Source organism: Typopeltis vanoorti, chromosome 3 (assembly GCF_054136105.1).
Source record: "Typopeltis vanoorti isolate ZY-2024b chromosome 3, IOZ_Tvanoo_1.0, whole genome shotgun sequence".
Classification (NCBI taxonomy): Eukaryota; Metazoa; Arthropoda; class Arachnida; order Uropygi; family Thelyphonidae; genus Typopeltis; species Typopeltis vanoorti.
Window position 1 is genome coordinate 144,659,653 of NC_143551.1, and position 23,175 is coordinate 144,682,827.

Below are 23,175 nucleotides of genomic sequence, written 5' to 3' on the forward strand. Positions count from 1 at the left end.
CCATAACTTTTATTTATAACACCATATTTCAAGCATTTCAGATCAAATATCATCTAATCAAAAGTAGTGATATGTACTTCTGAGGGCATGCCTCCTGAATTTTTTTATTATTGATGAAAAGCTAGAGTGGTTAGTGTATCCACTCTCCCACCAAAAGGCTGCAGGTTCGAATACCGCCGTGGGCATGGATGTTTGTGATTGTCTGTGGAAATACTAGTGGTGGTGATCGGCAGTGGATAGCGTTGGTGTAGTTGCGGTCAGTTGGTGGTTTGAGTTAGTGGAGACAGAGTTGTAGAGCAGGTGCCCTCCCTTGATGAGTCTATGGGCTCCCTGGAGGTGTCAAATAATAAATAATAATAATAGTGTGACATCTTTTGACTACTTGTATATGGATAATATATGACTTCTGCATTACTTCCAACTTTGGTATCTCTTCTGGGTCTGGCACACGCTGATGGTAGTTGCTTCCCAGGGAGTAGAAAGGTTCTACTCAGTGGCTGGTTTTTCCCTGTCACTAGGTGAAACCACTACCGAGTGGTCCTGGAGTGATTCAGGTCAGTAATGATGAGTTTATTAGTGATTCTTTAGGTCATTCTGTGAGATTTAGAATGATCTACAAGATCAATCAGAGTTTTTGGAGCGGTATCCCTACACTTTAAGATACTTCAATAAAGGTCGAAAACAGTCTGGGGTCACCTTTCCCATAATGCATTGCATTATACACATCTGAGACAATTGATGTAAAGTCATTAGCCTCTATATACAAGTGTAGAATCTCTCATGATACGTATCTATGTAAGATCACGTTTGCTTTTACATGTTTTTCTAAGGTGATTGCACTTAAAGAAATGTCAAATTTTGTCTGTAATAATTTTGGATTTATAATAATTTAACCATGAGCCTTTGTTAATATAATGTGGGGCATGATGTCATTATATAACACTGTTAACTCATGTCCACATATAGCAATCTCAAAAGATATGTGAGGTATGACGACATCATGGTTGAATATCAATATGTTACCATATATGGAAGTTTTGAGAGACACGTGCGTGCATACAACAGAGGTCTGGGCCTATATAAGGAGAGATGTCGAGAAGGACTTCGCCTTAGGTTTCTCATTCTTCTCTTACCTGGGTCCGCCACCATGTGAGGTCTGTCGTCGGTAATCAAAAGAGAAGTATCATGGGTCTTGGATTTCTCGTTCTTCTATTACTTGGGTCCACTGTCAGTACTCAAAAGAGAAGAGTCTTAGGGTTTTCACCTTCTCTTACCTGAGTCCGCAACCACGTGAGGTCTGTTGTCAGTAATCAAAAGAGAAGCATTGTGGGTCTTAAGTTTCTCGGTGGGAAATCAAGAACAAGCCAGCAGAAGGTAGGAAAGGACAAAAAGGAGCACTTTTGTGTGAACAAAAGATTCATGTAAAAGGCAGAGCTGAATGAGAATTGTAAGTACCAATGTATGTGATAATTCCAAATAAGAGGTTACATGAAGTGTGATTGTTTATGGGTACAATAAGATAATGTATACTGATATTGAATTAAGCTTACTCAAGGTATGCTTTATTGTCAGTTTGTGTATATTTGACTAGCAGGATATCCAAGATTGTGATTTAACCTTAAGGGAAGAACTGAAATTGACAAAGACTTGTAGTCTTTGTCAATTTCGTATATATACATACATACATACATACATACATACATACATACATATGTTAACGTCGAATTGTATATATATACATATATATGTTAACGTGGACCAGACTGTAAATATTCTTTTTGATTTGATTAAATGGTTTGTGAACAACACATTGGACTGATTCTGTCAATGCAATATCCTGAAAATTTTGAACCTGTATAAGATAAAGTTTAAGTGATCAATAATTAAACCACAACTAATTTAAGTGATTTTCACTCCTGGGAATTGTAGATGGTTGTGAGCTTGTTTGTATTTGCTTAAAATCGATCTTGGTATGAGAAGACACTTAAGAGTATTGGACTCGCTATCAACAGACTTATCTTTCTGAAACGTTGTAAGTTCTCTTTTATTATTCCTAAATTCCTACAATTTAGAGAAGCCATTACCAGTGAAAAAGCACACAGAATCTACCAAGAAAGCAAAACTAGAACTTTTAGGAGAGAGGATTAATGCTGCCAAACGTAATTTAGCTCTTCTCTTTTCTCAAAAATCATCTTTAGAAAACCATTTAGCGACTTCCTTAGACTGCGTGTCATGGAATCACGTTCAAGAAATAAGTACACGTCAGGCATTAAGATCTCAAAACTTAAACAAACATAAGCTTATCAGAAAGTTTAATTTGCTAAAGACAACACAAGAACAACCAACCCCTAATAATCTTCATGGAAGAACTAAAAAATTAGTGATAAACCAATCGTCATATGTTCTAAATCATGACGAAGAACAAATTCTCGAAAAAGGTCTCAATTTTGTCCTTGCGCCTAAAACTATTCCCAAGGAAATGTTCATAACTAAGATGGAGAAAGCTGCGTCACTACTTCCTGCTGCAGATGCCAGTTCACTTCGCATGGAAGCAATACTTGCAATTAACAATGCAAGACCTCCATCTGACGACATCTCCCTTGGCGAAAGGCTAGCCATAAAAAGGCTTAAGAATAACAAAGACATCGTTATCATACAAGCTGACAAGGGCAACGCAACTGTAGTACTAAATAAAACAGATTACCATGACAAAATCTTGGCGTTATTACAGTCAGATACATACTTGAAAATTGAGAGAGATCCAATGAGGGAGATACATAACAAAACAAACAACCTCTTACAAAAAGCCACAGAACTTCCACGAAACATACGCCTTGCTGCTCGCTCTTTACATCCACTCATCCCAAGGTTATATGGTCTCCCAAAGATACACAAAGAAAACTGCCCACTGAGACCTATCGTGGATAGTATTGACTCGCCTACCTACAGCTTATCAAAGTTTCTAGCTTCATCCTTGACACGTTCGCTGCCAACTACGAGTATACTCGTAGTTCGTATATGAGCTACACAAGCCAGCTACGAGTTTACTCGTATGATGCTTACCACCGGCAACGAGATTACCGTACTGACCTTGAAGAAGTGAAAATGCTTCGCGTACGGGAACAGACTATGCCAAAGTAGTGTGGCAGCGAACGTGTTAAAAGGTTTTACAGGAAATTCTTCTTCATATATAAAAAACTCAACAGATTTCATCTCGAAAATCAAAAATTTAAAACTCCAGCCTTCAGATATCATGGTGTGCTTTGACGTGAAGGCTCTCTTTACAAACGTTCCAACTCAAAAGGTTCTCGATATTTTAAAGAACAAGATTTCAAAAAAGATGTGTTCCTTGCTATCACACTGCGTTCACTCTGGCTACTTTCAATATGAGGAAAAAAGTCTACAAACAAAATAAGGAATTGGCAATGGGCAGCCCCCTGTCTCCTATATTAGCTAACATTTTTTTTTTTTTTGAAGATTTCGAACAAAAGGCAATCTCCTCAGCTACTCTTAAACCAAAAATTTGGCTGAGATTTGTAGATGACATATTTCTTATCTGGGAACATGCCACCGATAACCTTCAGTCTTTTTTAAATCATTCAAATAACTTCCACCAAGACATCAAATTAACAATGGAGGTTGAAGAAAATGGATCTCTTCCCTTCCTGGATGTAAGACTTACTAAGACATCTGATTCTATAAAAATCTCAATCTTTAGAAAATCTACACACACACACACAGATAGATACCTACATGTGTCCTCATATCACCTATCCTGCACAGAAAGTGGGTATCATCTCAACTCTAGCACATCGTGCCAGATCTGTACTGTCAGATGATGATGAAGAGCTAAAAAATGAACTACAACATCTACAAGTAATGGCTACTCATCGAAAACTATTAATAAGCATCTATACTGCCGCCATTGAAAAAACTCAGAAACACAAGACAACCCAAAGATTATATCTCCTTACCATACATCAGCTCGCTCTCCACGAAACTAAGAAGAATTTTACGAAAGTTCAACATAAAACCTGCTTCTCTACTCCTCCTAAACTAAGATCGATTTTAAGCAAATACAAACAAGCACACAACCATCTACAATTCCCAGGAGTATACAAAATCACGTGTGACTGCAGGAAACAATACTATTGCCAAACTGAAAAATCCATCCTTCTACATCTGGAAGAACACCAGAGAGACATTGCCTACAAAAGAACTAGAGCAAGTGCCCTGTCAAGCCATGTACTCTTTTCAGTAAACACAAATGATGAAGGCTGTCAACATGAGATAAACTGGACAACAACTTCAAACCTTCATATATGCCATGACGAGGTAGAACGCCGCATAGTCGAATCTAAGGAAATTGTTATGGATCCTCATCATATAAATAATAACCTTAGTTATAATTATATTATGAGGGTCCAGACTCTTTCAGCTCTGCTATCTGATATTGGCACACTCGTGAAGTCAGACGCATGCAGATGCCCAACAATAGAACTTCAACACGGACTGTAGCTACAGTTCAAAGCTAACCGAATTTTATAATAGTTGTTTTTATAGTGATACAATGGTTCTTATAGTGTTTTTTATTTGCTTTCTATGTTCCCATGCTTGAAGAAGTCGGACAATCCGATGAAACATGTTGTCTTTTGAATAAATTTAACACTTTTTCTAGTTCTCGGATCTAAGTCAGTATATATAAATATGAACATATCCCAATTCCGAGTTAATATTACAGATTGTTTTATATATATATATATATATATATATATATATATATATATATAAAATAATAATAAAAAAATGAATACGAGTATTACACAGAGGAATTTCTCTATTAAGGACTCCAAGCAAGATTTATGCAAGAATAATACTTGAGAAGAGGCTAAAAAAATTGTGGAAGAGAAATTCAGAGAAGAGTCAACTAGGTTCAGTCTCCAAATAGAGCTTGTCAGAATCAAATTTTCACCATGAGACAAAGAGTTGAGAAAATATGGTAATATCATGGATCTGTATTTAAGTTTTGTCTACCTGGAAAAGGCATGTGACAAGGTACCAAGAGAAAAATTGTTCAGATACCTATGGCATAATGGGACATTATAAGCAATACATAATCTGCCTTTAAGTTGTAAGTCAGCAGTTAAAACTGAAAGAGGTATAGGAAGATTATAGAAAAAAAAAAGGTATATGAAAGCATCAGCTGCATCTTAAATGGGAAACCTATAAAACAAGTAAAATATTTCAGATATTTTGGCACAGCATAATAAGCAAAGCTAGTAAGGCAGACATTTGAATAAAATTATATGACATAAGGTAGAAATAAATTAAAACACTAAAATAGTCGTATAGGTTAGTATTCAAATCTATTTTAACTTACAAAATACTAGAGACAGAAGATATGAGTTATTCTGACAAAAATTATGGGCATAAAAGATGGCATCAATGGCAGAATACGTTAAAAATGAAGATACCAGGAAGGAACTTGATTCTGTTAACATTCAAGAATTTGTGAGCAGAGCTAACCTAAACAGAACAGATGTGGAATTTCCTGGCATCCAATGCATGTCTCATGTTATGATGGCAGGGAAAAGACCCAAAGGAAGACCAAGATCTGGATGGATTGATAGAAGGGCTTCAGACTACTGAAATATAATATTAAAGTTCTGACAATAACAGACTAATTTAGACGAAAATTGTTAAGAGAAAGTTAATAATGTAAACTTTTTATGTAGTACCATCACAGTATCCTGTACACCCATTGAGGACACATATCAGGAATTTGATGATGTATACATTTGAAGATAACAAACTCTCAGAGTTATTCAACTTTAATTACTTTCAAAACTTTAGTACATATCTGGCTTTTCAAATTTCACCACTAATCTTTTTACCACCAAGTAGGTGGTACATAATCTCTATCATCCAGTGGAAGTACACCACTTTGCTTACTGGGGGGGGGGGGGCCTAGAGTGGGTGTCGACATGGATGGTTCCCAGCACACGTGTTCTGGTTTCCATCCTCTCCTCTTTATTTTTCAACAAGTTGTGTGAATGATACCATCAAAGGCAAGTCAAGAATACTGTGGAGATTCAGAACTGTGCCCATTTTCGAGAGTACAGCAGAAAAACAGTTTTGAAGGCTGGTTGGCTGCCTGCCAGGCATGTACAGGAACAAACCAGATAGTAACACATTTAGGAGACTTCTTGATCAATCAGTGCATAATCTCACTGCCAGGTCAAGCAGAGGAATTCATGTAATGGTATGCAAGAGGTACGGACAAGGCCATGTTACAGCATGGAGACCTGATGCTCTCTGTATGGGTGATATGTCTAAGAGAGGATTTCCTCCCACAGTATGTTTCCCTGCTCTTTTCTTTGGAATATTGATATGACAGTAAATCTAAATCATGTCAATGCAGTTAAAATTAAAAAAAAAAAAAAACAGACCTTACCGAAAAAATTCCCAAAAGAAAAAAATATATATAATAAATAAAAAAAAAGTATAAAAAATTGTTCCATATTCACATCACCAACACTTGTGGTATAAACACCAAATGATGTGCACCATCACCTGCAAATATCCAAACCTATTCTTGTTTTTGATTGAACCTGAAATATCTGCCACAACCAACACTCATCTTAACTACACTCCGTAGGATTTTCTCCACCACTAAGATGGTATTTGAGCTTTTGCGCAATCTGATATTCCTTACCAGAGAATACTCAATCTTGACTCTGTCCCTTTTTGACCTCTCTGGCTTAAAATTTTCATGTTTCACTATGTATCATTCATCTGTTGTCCCTAACATTCCCCCAATTCTGAATATCATTCTGACCTCCCTGATTTATAACCTTAAAGAATGATTTCCTGCAATCCAAATTCCCTAATGGTAAAATCATCTTTCTTGGCGACTTTAATGTCCACAATTCTAACTTGCTCCCTTTATCCAACCTCACTGATCAAGCTGGAAGAGAAATAGAAGTATTTGCTGATGACTAAATCAAATCATTAATTACCCAACTAGAATTCCTGACAATGTTTCCACTCACACAACACTCTGGACCAGTTCTCTTTCTAAGTACACTGCTGAGGTGATTGCTCTTCTTGGTAATTCAGATTACAATCTCATTCAAGTTTCATATCTAATGAAAGGCTCTTGTTACAGAAGTTATCCATGTTGAAATGAAGACCTTCATTCCTCCCAAAATTTCAATCCTAGATCCAAGTCACTGTTTTCCAAAAAGTGAGCCTGGACAGTCCAAGAAAATAACTTATAAGTGGCCTTAAATACATGTGAAATGAATCCTAAGTGGCCAAAACAAAAAATTTGGCTTCATTCACAGCCTATACTGAAGCTTGCAACAGTAAAACTACTTCATTAACAAAGCTGACTTTGTTAATGAAGTAGTTACTTTGAAAGTGTTAGATGTAGAAAACTTGCCACCTGTGTAAGTGGCATATCTTCTTTTCCTTCTCAAAAGCTGTTTCATGCAGATGAAAGATATTTGACTTTTGTCCATCGTGCTTCCAAATCTTTACCACTCAAATGATAGTATTGCAATATCACCTAAAGATAAAGATTATCTCCTGACATCATTCTTCTCATCCAATTCCAGAGATGACTAATGCAAATCATCTCCTTCACCTGGAACATTGCATTATATGCCCCCTGTGCTCTTCTACCAGAAAAACATAGAAGAAAAATCTTGAAAAATGTAGATACTAAAAAGGCTTCTGGTCCTGATGGAACCCCATCAAATATGCTAAAGTAATGTGCTCCTTAACTAACACCTGTTCTTTATCATCTATACACTAAATTATGCTGGCATCTGCCCTACAGTATGAAAGTGAGTCCCATATAAAACTAATTCCAAAAAAAAAGTAATGGGTCTACCGTCAAACAATCAATCTACTTCTCTCACCTGTGTGTTGTCTAAAATAATGGAGAAGGTCATAAATAGTCAACTCTTCAACATCTACAGAACTGTCAATTACTTTAGTGACCACCAACATGGATTTTGCCAATTAAGATCCACAGTGACTTACATCATCATCTACCTCTGGACTCTCCACAGAGAGGTTTGGAGAAAGCTGTGCTGTTGCACTTGACATTTCTAAGACAATTCAGTTACAAATCTGGTTAGAGGAGGGAGGTTACAAAAGAAAGGAGGTAGACTTATGGTTTACTTCCCTCCCTTATAACTGGATTACCAGTTTTTCTCTCAGGTTATTCACTACCTGTAATGGAAGGTGTTGTTCTTACTTCAGATTTTCCTATTAATGCTGGTGTTCCCCAAAGGCTCTGTTATTTCACCCACCCACTTCCTTGTCTGGGGCACTGCACCTAAAACCTCTCTGAAAATGACTTTGTTAATGACTTTGTTTCATAGATGGTCAGTTTCTGCAATGTCTCTTCTGCAGATATTTCCATGGGCATTGTTCAGGAGAACCAGCATCTATTATGTCTTCATTTCTGCTAAACCTATAGTAACAGTTACCCAACATCCCTTTGCAGTTGAACTACTAAACTCACCAAACCAGCTACCTTAGTTCTGTGGAAAAGTCTTCCTTGCCCAATACAACCAATAACTCTTTAAGAGGAATATCAACAGATTACTTTTATTACTTTACTCTTGATCCCAACCCACATAATGGCATTTATTTGCTATAAGCCTAACAGCCTCTTGTGTATGCAAGAATAGTATTCTAAGATTGAGTTCAGTATAGGATTTGCAGTTGTGTAGGTGAAGTGAAAAGTGTAATGAGTGGAAAATTACACTTTTCTGAAGGCTAAAGAGGCTACGGTGTGATGTGTGTTTGTACTAGAAATGGTTCAAGGTTGGCACAATAATAATGAACAATTTTGCACCTTATGATTGTTTTTGTAATAATTTAAGTGCTGTGTGTCTTACCTCAACTGTAATTGTGCTTTCTACTCTGAAAATTTGTTGACATACAGTGAAATATTAATAACTCGATAAATTATTCTATTCTTCTGGCGTTTTTAATACCATTCATTGTTATTATGAATGGTAGCAATGAAGCTGATGAGAAGTTGTCAACTCCACTGAAGAATGTTTAAGACATTGGTTATGAAAAATATTGGAGTTTCAAGTTCCTGAGCACTACACTCCACAAATGAATAGTGGAGTGTACTGTTGTCAACAAAATTACAAACAGGGTCTGAGATCAGGAAATGCTGATTTAATCTCACAGATCAAGCAATTTATTGATCCCTTTGAGTTTGTATTGCAAACACAAAAGGATGGGTTTGCAAAATGAACTTGAGACATACACTGAGGAATGGTTAACTGTCAGATACAAGAGAGTGATGTATTGTGGTGTTGAGATAATGAGATTGAGACTGGCAGAATAAAATATATAGTTGGGTGCTGCTATAGACCAGGTGATGGAATAGATGGTGGAGATAGTATGCATAAACAATACTTACCGGGTGCAAAATTTAAGGATGTAAGTGAGAGTATTAGAGCGCAAAAACAGAGGGTGAAAGAACTGATAGTTGTGGCGGGTACGAATGAATTGAAAGGAGATAAATTTTTTATGAGAGAGGACTTGAAAGTATTGTTAAAGCTAGTGAAAGAAAAGAGTGACAGAGTTAGAATGGTGAGTCTGTTGCCACGGTATGACAGAGAGGAGTTTAGAAGGAGGGCCATAATCGCATTATGGCCCTCCTTCTAAACATTACGCGCAGGTTATGCAGACGGTGTGGAATGAATTTGATGGGCGAAAGGATTTATACAAGATGGATGGCCTGCATCTGAATGGACTTGGTGTGCAGAGACTGGAAAAAGTGTTGCTGAATGAAGTGAAAATGGATGTGCAGAACCAGGGAAACAAGAACTACCAAGGAGGGGGGGGGAGTGGATATGCAGACATCAGTGAGACAATTGAGTGTAAGAATGTATATAATGTATCTGAGCTAGCACTAAGAGCAAAAATTGGGAATGGGACATTTAGAATAACGCATCAAGATAGGGGCAGGACAAAGGGATCACTGCATTTTATGTATAATAATGCCAGGAGTATTAGGAACAAGAAGGAAGAATTTTTGGCCTCGATTTGCTCTTCCTGGCTACAGGTATTGGCATTACTGAAACATGGCTGAGGGAAGATGATATAGTTAGTGGGATAAAATGTGTAGGTTATAGTGTGTTTAGGAGGGACAGAGAGAATAAAATGGGGGGAGGGGTGTTACTGATGATAGCTGATGAACTGCAGCCAAGGAGAATTGAAGTTGTATCACAGGATAGTGAAAGGAGCTCATTTGAGGCTATTTGGTGTGAGATTGAGACCGGCAGAATAAAATATACAGTTGGGTGCTGCTATAGACCAGGTGATGGAATAGATGGTGGAGATAGTATGCACAAACAAATTGATGAAATGAGTGGAAGGAGGGTAACTATTATGAGGGATTTCAACTATGGTAACATTGATTGGAAGGAGGAGAGGACACACGTGAGGAAGGAAATTGATTTTATTCAAATATTAACGAATAACTATCTGAGACAGCATGTAATTGAAAATACTAGGGGTGTGAGAGTGCTTGACCTGGTATTAGCATCTCAGAAGTGACTGTAATGAATATGACCATATTGCCACCTATTGGTGAGAGTGATCAAAAGGTCTTGAGGTAGGTGCTTAAGGGTGTGGAATTTTCGATTAAGACAGGATATATGTGGAATTACCGTGCTGGCAAGTATGACAAGCTTAGGAGATTGCGTGGATCAGTGCCATGGCATGTACAACTGCAAGGGCTTGACGTCGATTGTGCATGGGAAGTGGTCAAGGAGCATTTGTAGACGGTTATGGCAGACTGTATACCTAGAGTCCGAATAGTAAATCAAGTAGGGGTTAAATGGATGAATAACACCATTAAGCTTGAGTTGCAAAAAAAGAAATAACAGTGGAGGGAATTTAAAGAGAAAGGTGACCTGCAGGCAAACGAACAGTATAAAGTGCAAGCCAGAAGGGTAACGAGTGCGGTAAAAAAACCAAAAGCGGATTATGAAAGGAAACTAGCTATGCAAGCTAAAGAGAATCCCAAACAGTTCTTTCAATATGCTGCAAGCAAGAAAAAAACTGTCCATGGCAAAATGATTTTAAGGAATGACAATGGTAAGGAGTTCACTGAATTAGTCGATATAGTGGAGTTACGGAGTGCGCACCTTGCAAAAGTATATCATCCAGGTGGTGACATTGAAAAAATGAAGGAACCATTAGTTTATACGGGAATTGCGATGAATGAAGTGGAGGTGAATAGTCTATTACAGAACCTTAATGTGAATACATCTGTGGGATTGGATGGTATACCGGCACGGGTCTTGCGTGAAGCGGCTAAGAAATTATCAGTGCCCTTGACCATGTTGCTTAATCTGAGTCTCGGGTCTGGTTTAGTCCCAAAGGTGTCGAAAGAGGGGAAAATAGTTTCACTGCATAAAGGAGGATCCAAGACTACGTTTGCAAATTACTGACCGATCAGCATATCAGGAGTCGTTGTCAAGGTCTTGGAGAAAGTAGTCAAGGGAAAAATACAGGAATGGATTGATGAAAATGAGATACTGTACAGGGGACAGCATGGCTTTGTGAAGGGTAGATCATGCCTCGGTAACTTGCTCAAGTTTTATAACAAGGTGACGGCTGAACTGGATAAGGGTAATGGGTTTACAGTGATACTGCTATACCTGGCAAAGGCGTTTGACAGGATACCACATGGAATTCTAATCAGTAAACTACAACATATGGGAATTGATATAGGGTTGGTGAGATGGATAGGTGGGTGGTTGATGGAGAGATATCAGAGAGTAGTTTATTCAGGAGTAGAGTCCTAAAGACGGCCCGTGACTAGTGGTGTGCCGCAGGGTTCTGTTCTTGGACCACTGCCGTTTAATCTGCTCATTAACGATATAGGGAAGGATCTAAGTGGAACAGTTCGTTTGTTCGCTGATGATGCAAAGTTCGGTTTGGCGATAGTGAATGCAGAAGATGTCAAAATCTTGCAGGATGACTTGGATAGATTGGAGTTCTGGGCTAAGGAGAATGGATGTCAATTTAATGTGACAAAATGTAAGGTTGTGCATTTTGGGGTGAAAAGATTGGCAGCAGTATACCACATTGGTGGAACTGTACTCCAGGAGATTGATGAGGCCAGGGACTTGGAAGTGTTGGTGAATGGGTAGATGATGTTTAGGGGGCACATTGCAAAAGTAGCTAAATCAGCTCATCAACTCACTTGGTTGTTGAAAAATACCTTGATGAGCAGAGACAAGCAAGTTATTGTACCTCTGTACCGAGCCTTGATAAGACCTCATCTCGACTATTGTACCCAGATTTGGTCACCTCGGTTCCTTCTTGATGGGGAGGAGGTGGGGAGGATCCAGAGCCGAGTGACTAAGATGATAACAGGTCTATGGAATGAACCATATGGGAACAGGTTGAAGATTTGTGGGTTGCAGAAACTAGTTGATAGGCGGAAAAGAGGAGATATGATTGAGACATTCAAATTGCTAAAGGGAATCTATAGGATTAATTCAGAGGATATTTTTGAGATCAGGACTGGTGGTGGGAGAAATAGGGGACACCCATGGAAGCTGGGCAAAAGCGTGGTTAGCAGGGGTGTTAGAGCTGGGTTCTTTACTTTTAGAGTGGTAAATGAGTGGAATAAGCTACCAGATTCTGTTGTGGGTGCTATGACGGTGAGCGAGTTCAAGGCAAGGTATGATAGATACTGTGAGAATGTCATATAGTTGTGTGGACATGATGTTTAGGCCTCCCCCTATGAGTCTAAGGACTCCCTGGAGTCGCCCAAAATAATAATAATAATGATGAGAAGGGTGACCAGAATGTGTATCAGAGGACACTCCCAACTCAACATCACCAGAGTTAAAGATCGATACTATCAACATAAGAAGCTTGAATGGCAAAGAAATTGAGCTAGCTGAGGAATTAGATAAGTACCAGATCGACATAATAGGGATGACCGAAACAAAAAAGACAAAAACTGGTGAGATCTTTCAGAGCAATAAATACAAAATGCTATACTCAGGCAATGACAATCAAGGAAAAGAAGGAGTAGCCATAATATTCAACAAAAAATACGAGGCTAATCTTCTTGAATGGCAAGCAGTCTCAAGTAGAGTGATGTGGGCAAATATGAGAATGGGGAACTGGACAATGAGACTTATTTGTGCCTATGGTCTCACAGAAGGGTCTACCAAGGTAGAAGTGGAGGAATTTTTTTATGCTTTAGAAAAAGCAACTGACAGAATGAAAAAGGAAAAGTTGGTCCTTGTTGGGGATCTGAATAGCAGAGTAGGAAATGATTGTCAGACATACAAAAATATTTTGGGAAAATTTGCAGAAAAGAGCAAAGCTAATAATAACGGCAAATACCTGTTGGATTTCTGCTCAGGACATAGACTGGTTATTATTAACAAAATGTTCCAACATAAAAATGTGCACAAATTCACATGGAGAGAAGAGGCAAGGAATAAGAAAAGTCTCATTGACTATGTTATTCTTGATAGTGATGTTTTCTCCCTGGTGCAGGACACCAGAGTGTACAGAGGATTTGAAATTGGAAGCAATTACTATTTAGTCTTGAGCAGGATAAAATTGAATTTCATATTGAAAAGATAACACGTAAGAAAGTTTTAAAGCGAATAAAAGTTGAGCAGCTCTCAGATGTGAACTGTAGACTAACATACACAAAGATTATTGAAGAAAAAATGAAAGAGTTTGAGAACAGGAACCAAACCTCGGAGATCCAGTGGCAAGCCTTGAAGAAAAACCTGATTGATTCAGCCAGAGAGGCATGTGGTGAGGTTCAAGGATAGAAAAATCAGGACTCCATGGTGAAGGAAAAGAAGAAAGCATATCAAAGGTTCCTGGCAAATAAGTCAGCTTGTGCTCTTAAGAGAATACAGAGACAAATGTAAGAGAGCGAAACACTGTGTAAAACTAGCTAAAAATAAGTCATGGGTGGACTTTCAAGAACATCGAAAATAAATATCAAGAAGGTGGCAAAATATTCTGGAGGTTGTTGAAGTTTAGGAATAGAGGAAAGAGTGCTGTAAAAGTAGTTAGAGATGATAAAGGTGACATGAAAACAGGAGAAAAAGATATCCTTGAAGTATTGAGTAATTACTTCAAAAATTGCTAAATGAAACACGCATTGATAGCACAGTGGTAATAAACACTCAACAGGCATACAGTCAGGAATACATATCCATACATGAAGTAGAAAAAGCCATCAAAGGCTTGAAATGTGGAAAGGCAGCAGGAATAGATGATATTCGACCAGAAATGCTGAAGTATGGTGGTATTGTTAAACTGTGAACGAAATTGTTTTGTATGTTTTTATTCTTTATTCACATTTAACATAATCTACCATATACTAAGCAAGACTTGTTTAAATATTATTTGTTAGTTCCTTGCTTAAGATTTATTATTCATGTATTATCCTTGAATTTTTTATTATTTAATTATATAATTTTAATGTATATTATACTACTGAAAGCTCTCTGTAGTAAATAACATTTATCTTATTACTTTATTCCTTCAATAATATTATGAGGAATTCTATGTATGTAACTTTTATGTGCCTTATATAAACTGTAACATATATTTTATTATTATTATTTGTAAATGAAATGAAAGAGAAATTAAGTAACTATAATATTTTTATTATTATTTTACATTAATCAGTGTAAAGGTATAACCTTATGTAACGCTAATGCTTACGTTCTGTTTTGATCGTTGCCATGGAGATAGAAATAAAATAGAATGCGCGAGCGTAGATCGTGAGCTTCGATAATTGGGAGAAGAGAAATTAATGAGTTGGACGGAGTGAACAAGTTTTAGGCGGGAAGAAGGAAGGCATATAAGGAGAGGTAAAAGTAAACAAGGAGACTGAAGGGCAGGGAATTCAAGGGAGTAGCATTCAGAAGTGTACGGAGATGAGCAGAAATCTTATAGACAGCTGAGAGTAAAGTCAGCAGTGGCAGTAATAGGAATTTAGTGCCATAATGAGATAACTAAAAGACCAGAAGATTAATAGAAGATTCAGAATAAATCCACTAAGTTTTAGAATTACTACGTATTCCTATATCGCTTTAAAGAAGGATTGTACAAAGCTCAATTTGTTATACAGTAGTAAACATGGAATAATTATTCTGCCCTATAGTAAGCCCGTCAAGAATTGTGTAGCGCGATAATAATAATTCAGTTATCTCCTTGAAGAATTCTTTTGAATAGTGTTCCATCGAAGTAACAAGTGAATATAGTTTGAAATGTGCTCACATTGAATCTGATGTGCTAAGGATTAATCCCAGTAAGAACAGTCCTATTTTATTTTATTTCAGTGTGAAGGTTTAAGTGATAGCTCCATCTCGAATATCCTAACATTTACTGTGGTGTTTCACTGAATTTAGCCAAGGTTAGAAGTTGAAAGTAATTCCCCTTGAAGCAATAACTGCCGCGTTTAATAATGTTATAAGTGCTTGCTAAGTGTTAAATATAGAGTGTAACTGAGTGATACCAGCAAATTTATTTAGCAAGAAATTCTGTAGTATTGATCAGCGTGAACAATCTTTGTTATTGAGAGAATTGTGAATTTTGTATTTGAAGATTTCAAGTCTAATTTAATATGAATGTTTTGACCTGAAGAACTAAGTTAATTGTAATATCTTATTTTCGGAGTTAAATTTATTACTTGTCATATAACCTTGTATTAAATGTTTGGTTTTATTGATTTCAATATTGTGTGTGCCTGTTTTTTTTCATTGCACCGTTCATAAAAAGTTCAAACCTTGCGGGAGCCTTAAGTGAAAAATATGAAATTCGGCCTGTATGAATAAGGAGACTGCTAAGTTAATTGAAGATTGATTCTACTATTTTACATAGACTAATCTAAATATAGGGTGGCGCAGTATAAATATAAATTTCCCTACATTTTGATTAGTAATCAACCAGCAATTAATTGATTTTATTAAGAACAACATTACAACAAGATGGCGAACCACAGAACCAAGAAGGACGTACCAACAGTATAAAAGTCTTACAGTGGCTGCACTGCATAGTTCAGAAAGCCTGGACAGAGGGACAAATTCCCGATGATTGGAGTAGAGCTCTAATAGTGCCCATATATAAAAAGGGAAATAAAACTGAATGTGAGAATTACAGAGGTATTTCCCTACTAAGTGTTCCTGGCAAGATCTATGCAAGTATACTTGAGAAACGGTTGAGAAGAATTGTGGAAGGAAAGCTTGGTGAAGAACAAGCTGGATTCGGGTCAAATAGAGGCTGTCAGGATCAGATCTTCACTTTACGACAAGTAGTGTAGAAAGCATGGGAATATAACAAAGATCTGTATTTAACTTTTGTCGATCTGGAAAAGGCATATGATAAGGTGCCAAGAGAGAAGCTATTCAATACGCTACAGTTATATGGTGTCAATGGGGCATTATATCAAGCAATACTTAGTCTGTATTTGAGTTGTAAGTCGGCAGTTAGAATTGAAGGATGTACAGGAAGATGGTTTAATGTTAAATCTGGTGTGAGACAAGGATGTACATTATCTCCTCTGTTATTCATTATCTATATGGATCACATTATGAAGGAAAGTGGTATTAGACATGATATCAAAATTGGAGATGTTAATGTCAGCTCTTTGCTTTATGCGCATGATGTTATACTTCTAAATAAATCGCTACAAGTCTGCAGGATTCTCTGACTAAATTGAGTAGCTGTTGTAATAGATATGGTATGAAGTTCAGCAATAAAAAGACAAAGACAATGAAAATAGGCAGAATCATTGAAAATGTCAACTGTGTTGTGAATGGACAGCCTGTGGAACAAGTGTAACATTTCAGCTACTTAGGCACGATTTTTAGTGTAGATGGTAAATTAAATATGGAAATAGACAACAGAATCAATAAAGCTGGTATAGTAGGAAGTCAATTGAATAAATTCATATGGAATAAGAGAGAAATTAGTCAGAACACTAAATTAGCTGTATACATGACAGTGTTCAAACCAGTTTTAACTTATGTATCTGAGAACTGGGTCAGAAGTAAAACACTTGACCAAAGACTAGAGATCACAGATATGAGAATCCTGATAAAGATTAGAGGCGTGAACAGATGGCATTAATGGCAATATCATATTAAAAACGAGGATATTAGGAAAGAACTTGACATTGTCAGCATCCAGGAATACGTTAGCAGAGCTAATCTCAGGTGGTATGGTCATTTAAACAGAATGGGCGAAGAAAGATTGGCAAAACAAGTGTTCTCTGGCAGGTTGGCAGCAAAATGACCCAGAGTAAGACCAAGATATAGGTGGATTGATACGGTACAAAATGCCTTAGACGACAGAAATATAAGATCTGATAATATTGGTGTCTTGACAAGTAACAGACTGATCTGGAGGAAAATTGTAGATAGGAAGTTAGTAATGATGTAAATTTTTCATGTAGTACTATCATATCCTGTACACCCCTTGAGGGTACATGTCAGGAATTTGATGATGATTAATGACATTAGGGAAAGTTTTGAATGTGAGGTCCAGTTACTTGCTAATAATAGTAAGTTATGGAGAGTGAAAAGGAATGTAGCTGACACAGAATACCTGCAGGTTGATTTGAACAAATTAGTTATATCAGTGACAACAGATGCCAATTCAATGTTTCCAAGTATAAGGTGATGGATTTTAGATGGAGGACATTACAAGTAGAGTATTATATTAATGGAAATTTGATGGAATTAGTCAATGAAGCTAGAGACATGCGTGCGTGTGCGGTAATTGCGGATAGCGAGTTAAATTTAAGAGTTGCTTAGGTAGTTAAAGTCATTGCATTGGATAACAGTCCTGTTAAAAAGAACAGTAACTTGTAGGAATAAGGAAGTTATTCTCCTACAACATGGATTTGATAAAGCCACATCTGGATTACTATGCACTTATATGATCACCTGGATCATATAAGTGCATAGCAGCAAACAGCCAAGATAACTGGGCCATAGAATTGTGAATACTGAGGAAATATGGTTTGAAGAATAAACAAGGAAAGGAGGTATGACAGAAACAGAAGTTAGCAAGGGATTCTTAGAATAAATACACAAGTGAGATTTTGCAACTTATGGATGGTGGAAATAGAACACAGCATCATCCATAGAAGCTGATTACAGATATTGTTAGAAAACGTGAGGTCCAGGTTCTTTTCTTCTCATGGCGCATGTAGTGAGCATGTGGAATGGGCTGCCATTAGATGTCATGAGCCCTCCATCTTCAGTAAATGTATTCAAGGAAAGATAGGATAGGTATTTAAGTATAAGTGTCTAAATAGACCCACCCTCAATGATATCTTGGAGAAGCATTCATAATAATAATAATATATCAACTAAAAACATAATATATATATGGCATGTATAGCTGTTTTGCAAGATGGCATGCATACAATATATATATATATATATATATATAAAAAAGATAAGCCGAAACTTGAAATGTTTTTAGTCTCCGGCTTACCAGCCCGGAACTCAGGGGGGGGGGGGTGCCAGAGTGCCCCCTAGTGTGTGTGTGTGTGTGTGTGTGTGTGTGTGTGTGTGTGTGTGTGTGTGTGTGTGTGTGTGTGTGTGTGTGTGTGTGTGCATGCCAGAATGTGATTTGAACTCAGCCTGAAGAGCTTGAAAAATGAAGATGATATCCATTTGAACAACTAGGCCAGCAAGTGGAATACAAGGTTATATATAATACAATGAAGAGGAAATAACTATGCATTTCCGTCTATAGATAAATGGTGACAATTTTTTACACTATTTTTAAAGCCCTTTCTTAATCTTTTTGATGACAGTTTTTAAAATCTTTGTGTATCTTTTAGAGGATAAGATATAAAACTTAACTTACAAAAAAGTAATACCTAAACACTTAATGTCTCCTTTTTTTTTTGAGGGGGGGTGAGGGAATTGAATATTTTACCTGTATTTGAATAACATTTGGAAGAGCTACTGCATTAGTCTGTGGCCCCTGTGACTGGACCCTTAAAAGAAGTGTTTGCTGGGAATTCTGAAATGATAAAATAGAACAACACTAAATCTAACAACATAAACCAATAAATGTAAATCACTATATTTAGTTTGCTATATTTAATAAAAATTGTCCTAAACTAATGTTTACATGTTCTACAATACTGACTGTAGTTGACATTTTCTGTTTTTTCCTATCTACTTTCATGGCTTGCATTTTTATACCAAATTTATTACAACAATTATTTCATTTGGCTGAAAACTCTTGAAGGCTTGCAGGAGATGTAGAATAAAGACCTAAGCTCAACATCTCCTATTTGAATATTAGGTTCAATATCACTTTCTGTAATAATGCAGTTCACACACACACTCTATATAATAATGGAAACAGCATACAGCCTTTATTCCCACCAACTGAACATCAAATGATCTTATTGTACAACTATCTTCCTTCAATTATAACTGATGATTTGGAAGTAAAGAATAATCTCTGTATGACCATTTATCATGCTTCATTTACATATCATAGATGTAGTTTCTGAAATACTTTTCTTATTGATACATCACTGCATACTTTTCTGAGATCCAGAAAGCTTAAACAAAATTCCTTATTATCCTATTGCCATGAGATAAATATCTGGTCTTGGCAACTCATGCAGCTTAAATCCAGCTTGTTCTTTACGAATTTTCCTGCAACAATTTTTCATAAGGTTTCTTAAGTTTGCTTGGATTAATCTTTCCTGAAACACACTAAGGAAATTCCTCTAAAATTTTTGCATTCAATTTTATTTTCTTTTTGTTGATGTTTGGAATAATCACTCAAGTAACGGATGCTATAAGGGCAGCATATCATGTTTGTTAAATGCTTGTACTTTGTGGCTGGTTTGCCTGTTTTGCAAGATGAAAAAAGCCTGAGTTTCTAAGATGGATAAAAAAAAAAACTCCCACCTCCATATGAGAGCAACTAACCCATCTTAAAAAGAAAAGCTATAAAAGTTCTTTGCATGCTAGATGGGATTAGAACACATATCTTTCAACCAAAGTGCAATTGTGATACTAAGTTACAGAGGCACTCTTCTATTTTATAATATTATTATATAGGCATCTCCATGAAGTCCAATGACTCATCATAGGAGGTCCATACCAACCATTACTGGCACAATATATAATTGTAATAACACACACAAAACAACAAGCAGAAGAAATTAGACTATTTAAAATCTAAAGTCCTATGGTATTCTATGGATGCTATTGGCTAGCCTTAGCTGTTGGCAGGAGGCCTAAGAATTAGTTTCCCAAATCTCCAGAAGTTTACACAACTTATTTATTAAGATTAAATAGGTTTTTTTTTAAATCTGCTACTGATTCTAAAAAGAGTTCTCTCAAGTTTGTATTTGTCGTGATCAAGCATAATAGTTTTATTCCTTCTGATCCTGTGCAAGATATCCAAGGCATGGTTAGCTAGTCCTGAATGACCACAGCTGTGACAGCAGATGTATTTTTTTGTGTTCATCACAAAATTCCACTTACTGGCGACATTTCATCTTATATAAAAAATTCCACACATTTCAGATCTTTAATCCAAAATTTAGTTTTAAACAATAATGAAATCATGGTGATTTCATTATTGTTTAAATAATAAAATCACCATGAAATTAAATTATAATGTCACCTCCTTATTTACAAATACCCACTTTTCTGATGCTTTAAATTTAAAAAATCTGACTCTTTAAATTTGAAAAATGTTTCTCCCCTCAAGACATTACTGATCTCTTCAATTTTGCATCCACACTGGTTATTTCGCTTGGAAAGACACCTTATTTAAAATAGATAGAAGGTATTTCCATGAGTTCTCCCTCCTCTGGACAATTTTTACATGGAACATTTTGAAAAACTTGCAATTGATACTGCCATTCTTAAAGCATTTATCTGGCTAAGATATATTAATGATGTGTTTTCTATGTATTCATGTATTGGCTACATGGCTCAGACAAATGAGACTTTTCTCCTCCACCTCAACAGCCAGCACCCCAGAATCAAGTTCACTTTAGAAAAAGAAAATAACAATAGCCTGCCTTTTTTAGATACTCTAATCACATCTATCCAATGGCACCCTTTCATTCTCAGTTTACAGGAAAATCTTCCCAGAGAGAGATACATACATAAATTTTCTCATCATTCCTCTTCTCAACAATATGGTGTCATCAAAACCCTTGTCAACAGAGCCTCCAACATCTGATCTACCCAGGCTTCCCTTACAGTTTAACTTATCTTTATTTGCCAAACCTTCTTTGTCCAATGGTTACAGTGCCAAAAGATCAACAAATAAGTTGATCCTCACATCCCTCTCACAACATACAGACAACAGGAATGTCATTACTTTCCTCTCTATTTGGGAGACACTTCAGAAAAAATAGCCAGAACTTTAAAGAAATCCTCATCTGAAGGTATATCTACTACTTCTTACACACTATTCCTACTACCTATTCTCCTACAGATCCACTTCCTTCCCCTCTATGTCCCAAATGTTTTACAAGGTTCCTTGTTCACCGATTAGATCTAGGCAACTTATCATATTATGGTCAAATCGGGAGATCTGCTAATATCTGCCTAGATGAAATAAAAAAATAGATTTTCCACAACAATTATGCTCAGTCATGTCTAGCTGATCCTGTCTTGGATACCTTGCACAGGATCGGATGGAATAAAACTATTATACTTCATCATAGCAAACGCAAACTTGACACTCTTTTTTTTCTTTCTTTCCATTCTTTCTCCAGGCATTAATTACAAATCTATTTAGGTGTAATCTATCAGGCATATACAAGTCCATTTATCCATCTGATTCATTCCAAACATCTAAAAGCTGCACACTATTCCTACTACCTATGTGCATTACTTAGTTACTTTCCGAGTCCAGAACACCAATCATATCCTCTCCATCCAAAAAACAGCAGCTTGTATCGCCTTGTCATTGGCCGTCAGAATGTCATCCATGGAGCACACCGATTAGATCTGGGCAACATAAAAGATGTTCATCAGTTTGGACATCTCCGCAGTCACAGCTGTTCTGCATCTGGACACTCCCACTCTAGGACGGTTCAGCGTCCTCCAGGTGCTATAGGTAGGTGATATCCCCTGGTTAACTCTTCCTTAATTATGGGGACTTCTTGAAGTTGAACCGATTCCCTCCATAGAACAAGGCGTCGCTCCTCAGGTTTATGGATCAATGGTTTAGTTCTTTGCATAAAACTATGCCTCGATTTGAGTCGAGAAGCCGTGATGATATGGCCGTACATTGGTTGTCTTTCATCCGTCATCTGCTTTTTTTTCTCCATCTCACCGGCCCCTTGACATCTTATGCCTGGTGGCACTATGCCTGCTAAGGGATACAGCTTGTTGACCGGGGTTGGCCTTAGGCATCCGGTTATGATCCTAATGGTATCATTTAAAGCCACATCCACGTGTTCCGCATGGGCAGATGCCTCCCACACTGGGGCAGCATACTCCCCTGCAGCAAAACACAATACCAAAGCCGTCGAGCGAAGTACCTCTGGTTGAGCTCCCCACGTCGTGCCAGTCGTTTTTTTTTATGATGTTATTTGCATAGATTTTTCCTTTTAGTTCCTGGCACCTTATATGACAAGGTACGATCCAGCTTAACTCCAAGATATTTGGGATTGCTGCAGTGTTCGAGGTGTTTTCCTCTCCAGACAATGTTTAACTGGCGTTTTGCTTCCCTGTTGTGCAGATGGAAAGCGCATACCTGAGTCTTGTTTGGGTTAGGCTTCAGGCAATTGGTCTCATTGTAATTGAAGAGTATTTCTAAGGCTTCTGTCAACCTATTCTCAACTTCTTCAACACCCCTTGCTTGACTGCATATAGCTGTGTCATCGGCATAGATAAACCTCCTCACTTGTGGGTGGGTTGGCTAATCGTTAGTATAAATATCATAGAGCATCGGGGCCAATAGCTGCCTTGAGGGAAACCATTCTTCTGATTTCTCCATATGCTCTTCTTTCCTTGCAAAGTTACACAGAATCGTCGATTCTGGAGCATGGTCTTAACTACATTCATGAGGTGAAAATCTTTCGTTATTTGGTACAGCTTGACCAACAGTTTCTTGTGATTA

At 37.1% G+C, this 23,175-nt stretch overlaps 1 protein-coding gene across 6 annotated transcripts in view; it reads right to left on the reverse strand.

Moving 5' to 3' along the window:
* The window catches only part of LOC150108632 (uncharacterized), a 516,846-nt gene that overhangs the window by 58,959 nt on the left and 434,712 nt on the right, over positions 1-23,175 (reverse strand). For all 6 annotated transcript variants that reach the window (XM_090390897.1, XM_090390895.1, XM_090390898.1 and 3 more), the window contains one exon: positions 18,997-19,083. In XM_090390897.1, coding sequence (XP_090247023.1) covers positions 18,997-19,083 — 87 coding nt within the window. The remainder of the gene's footprint in view (positions 1-18,996; positions 19,084-23,175) is intronic.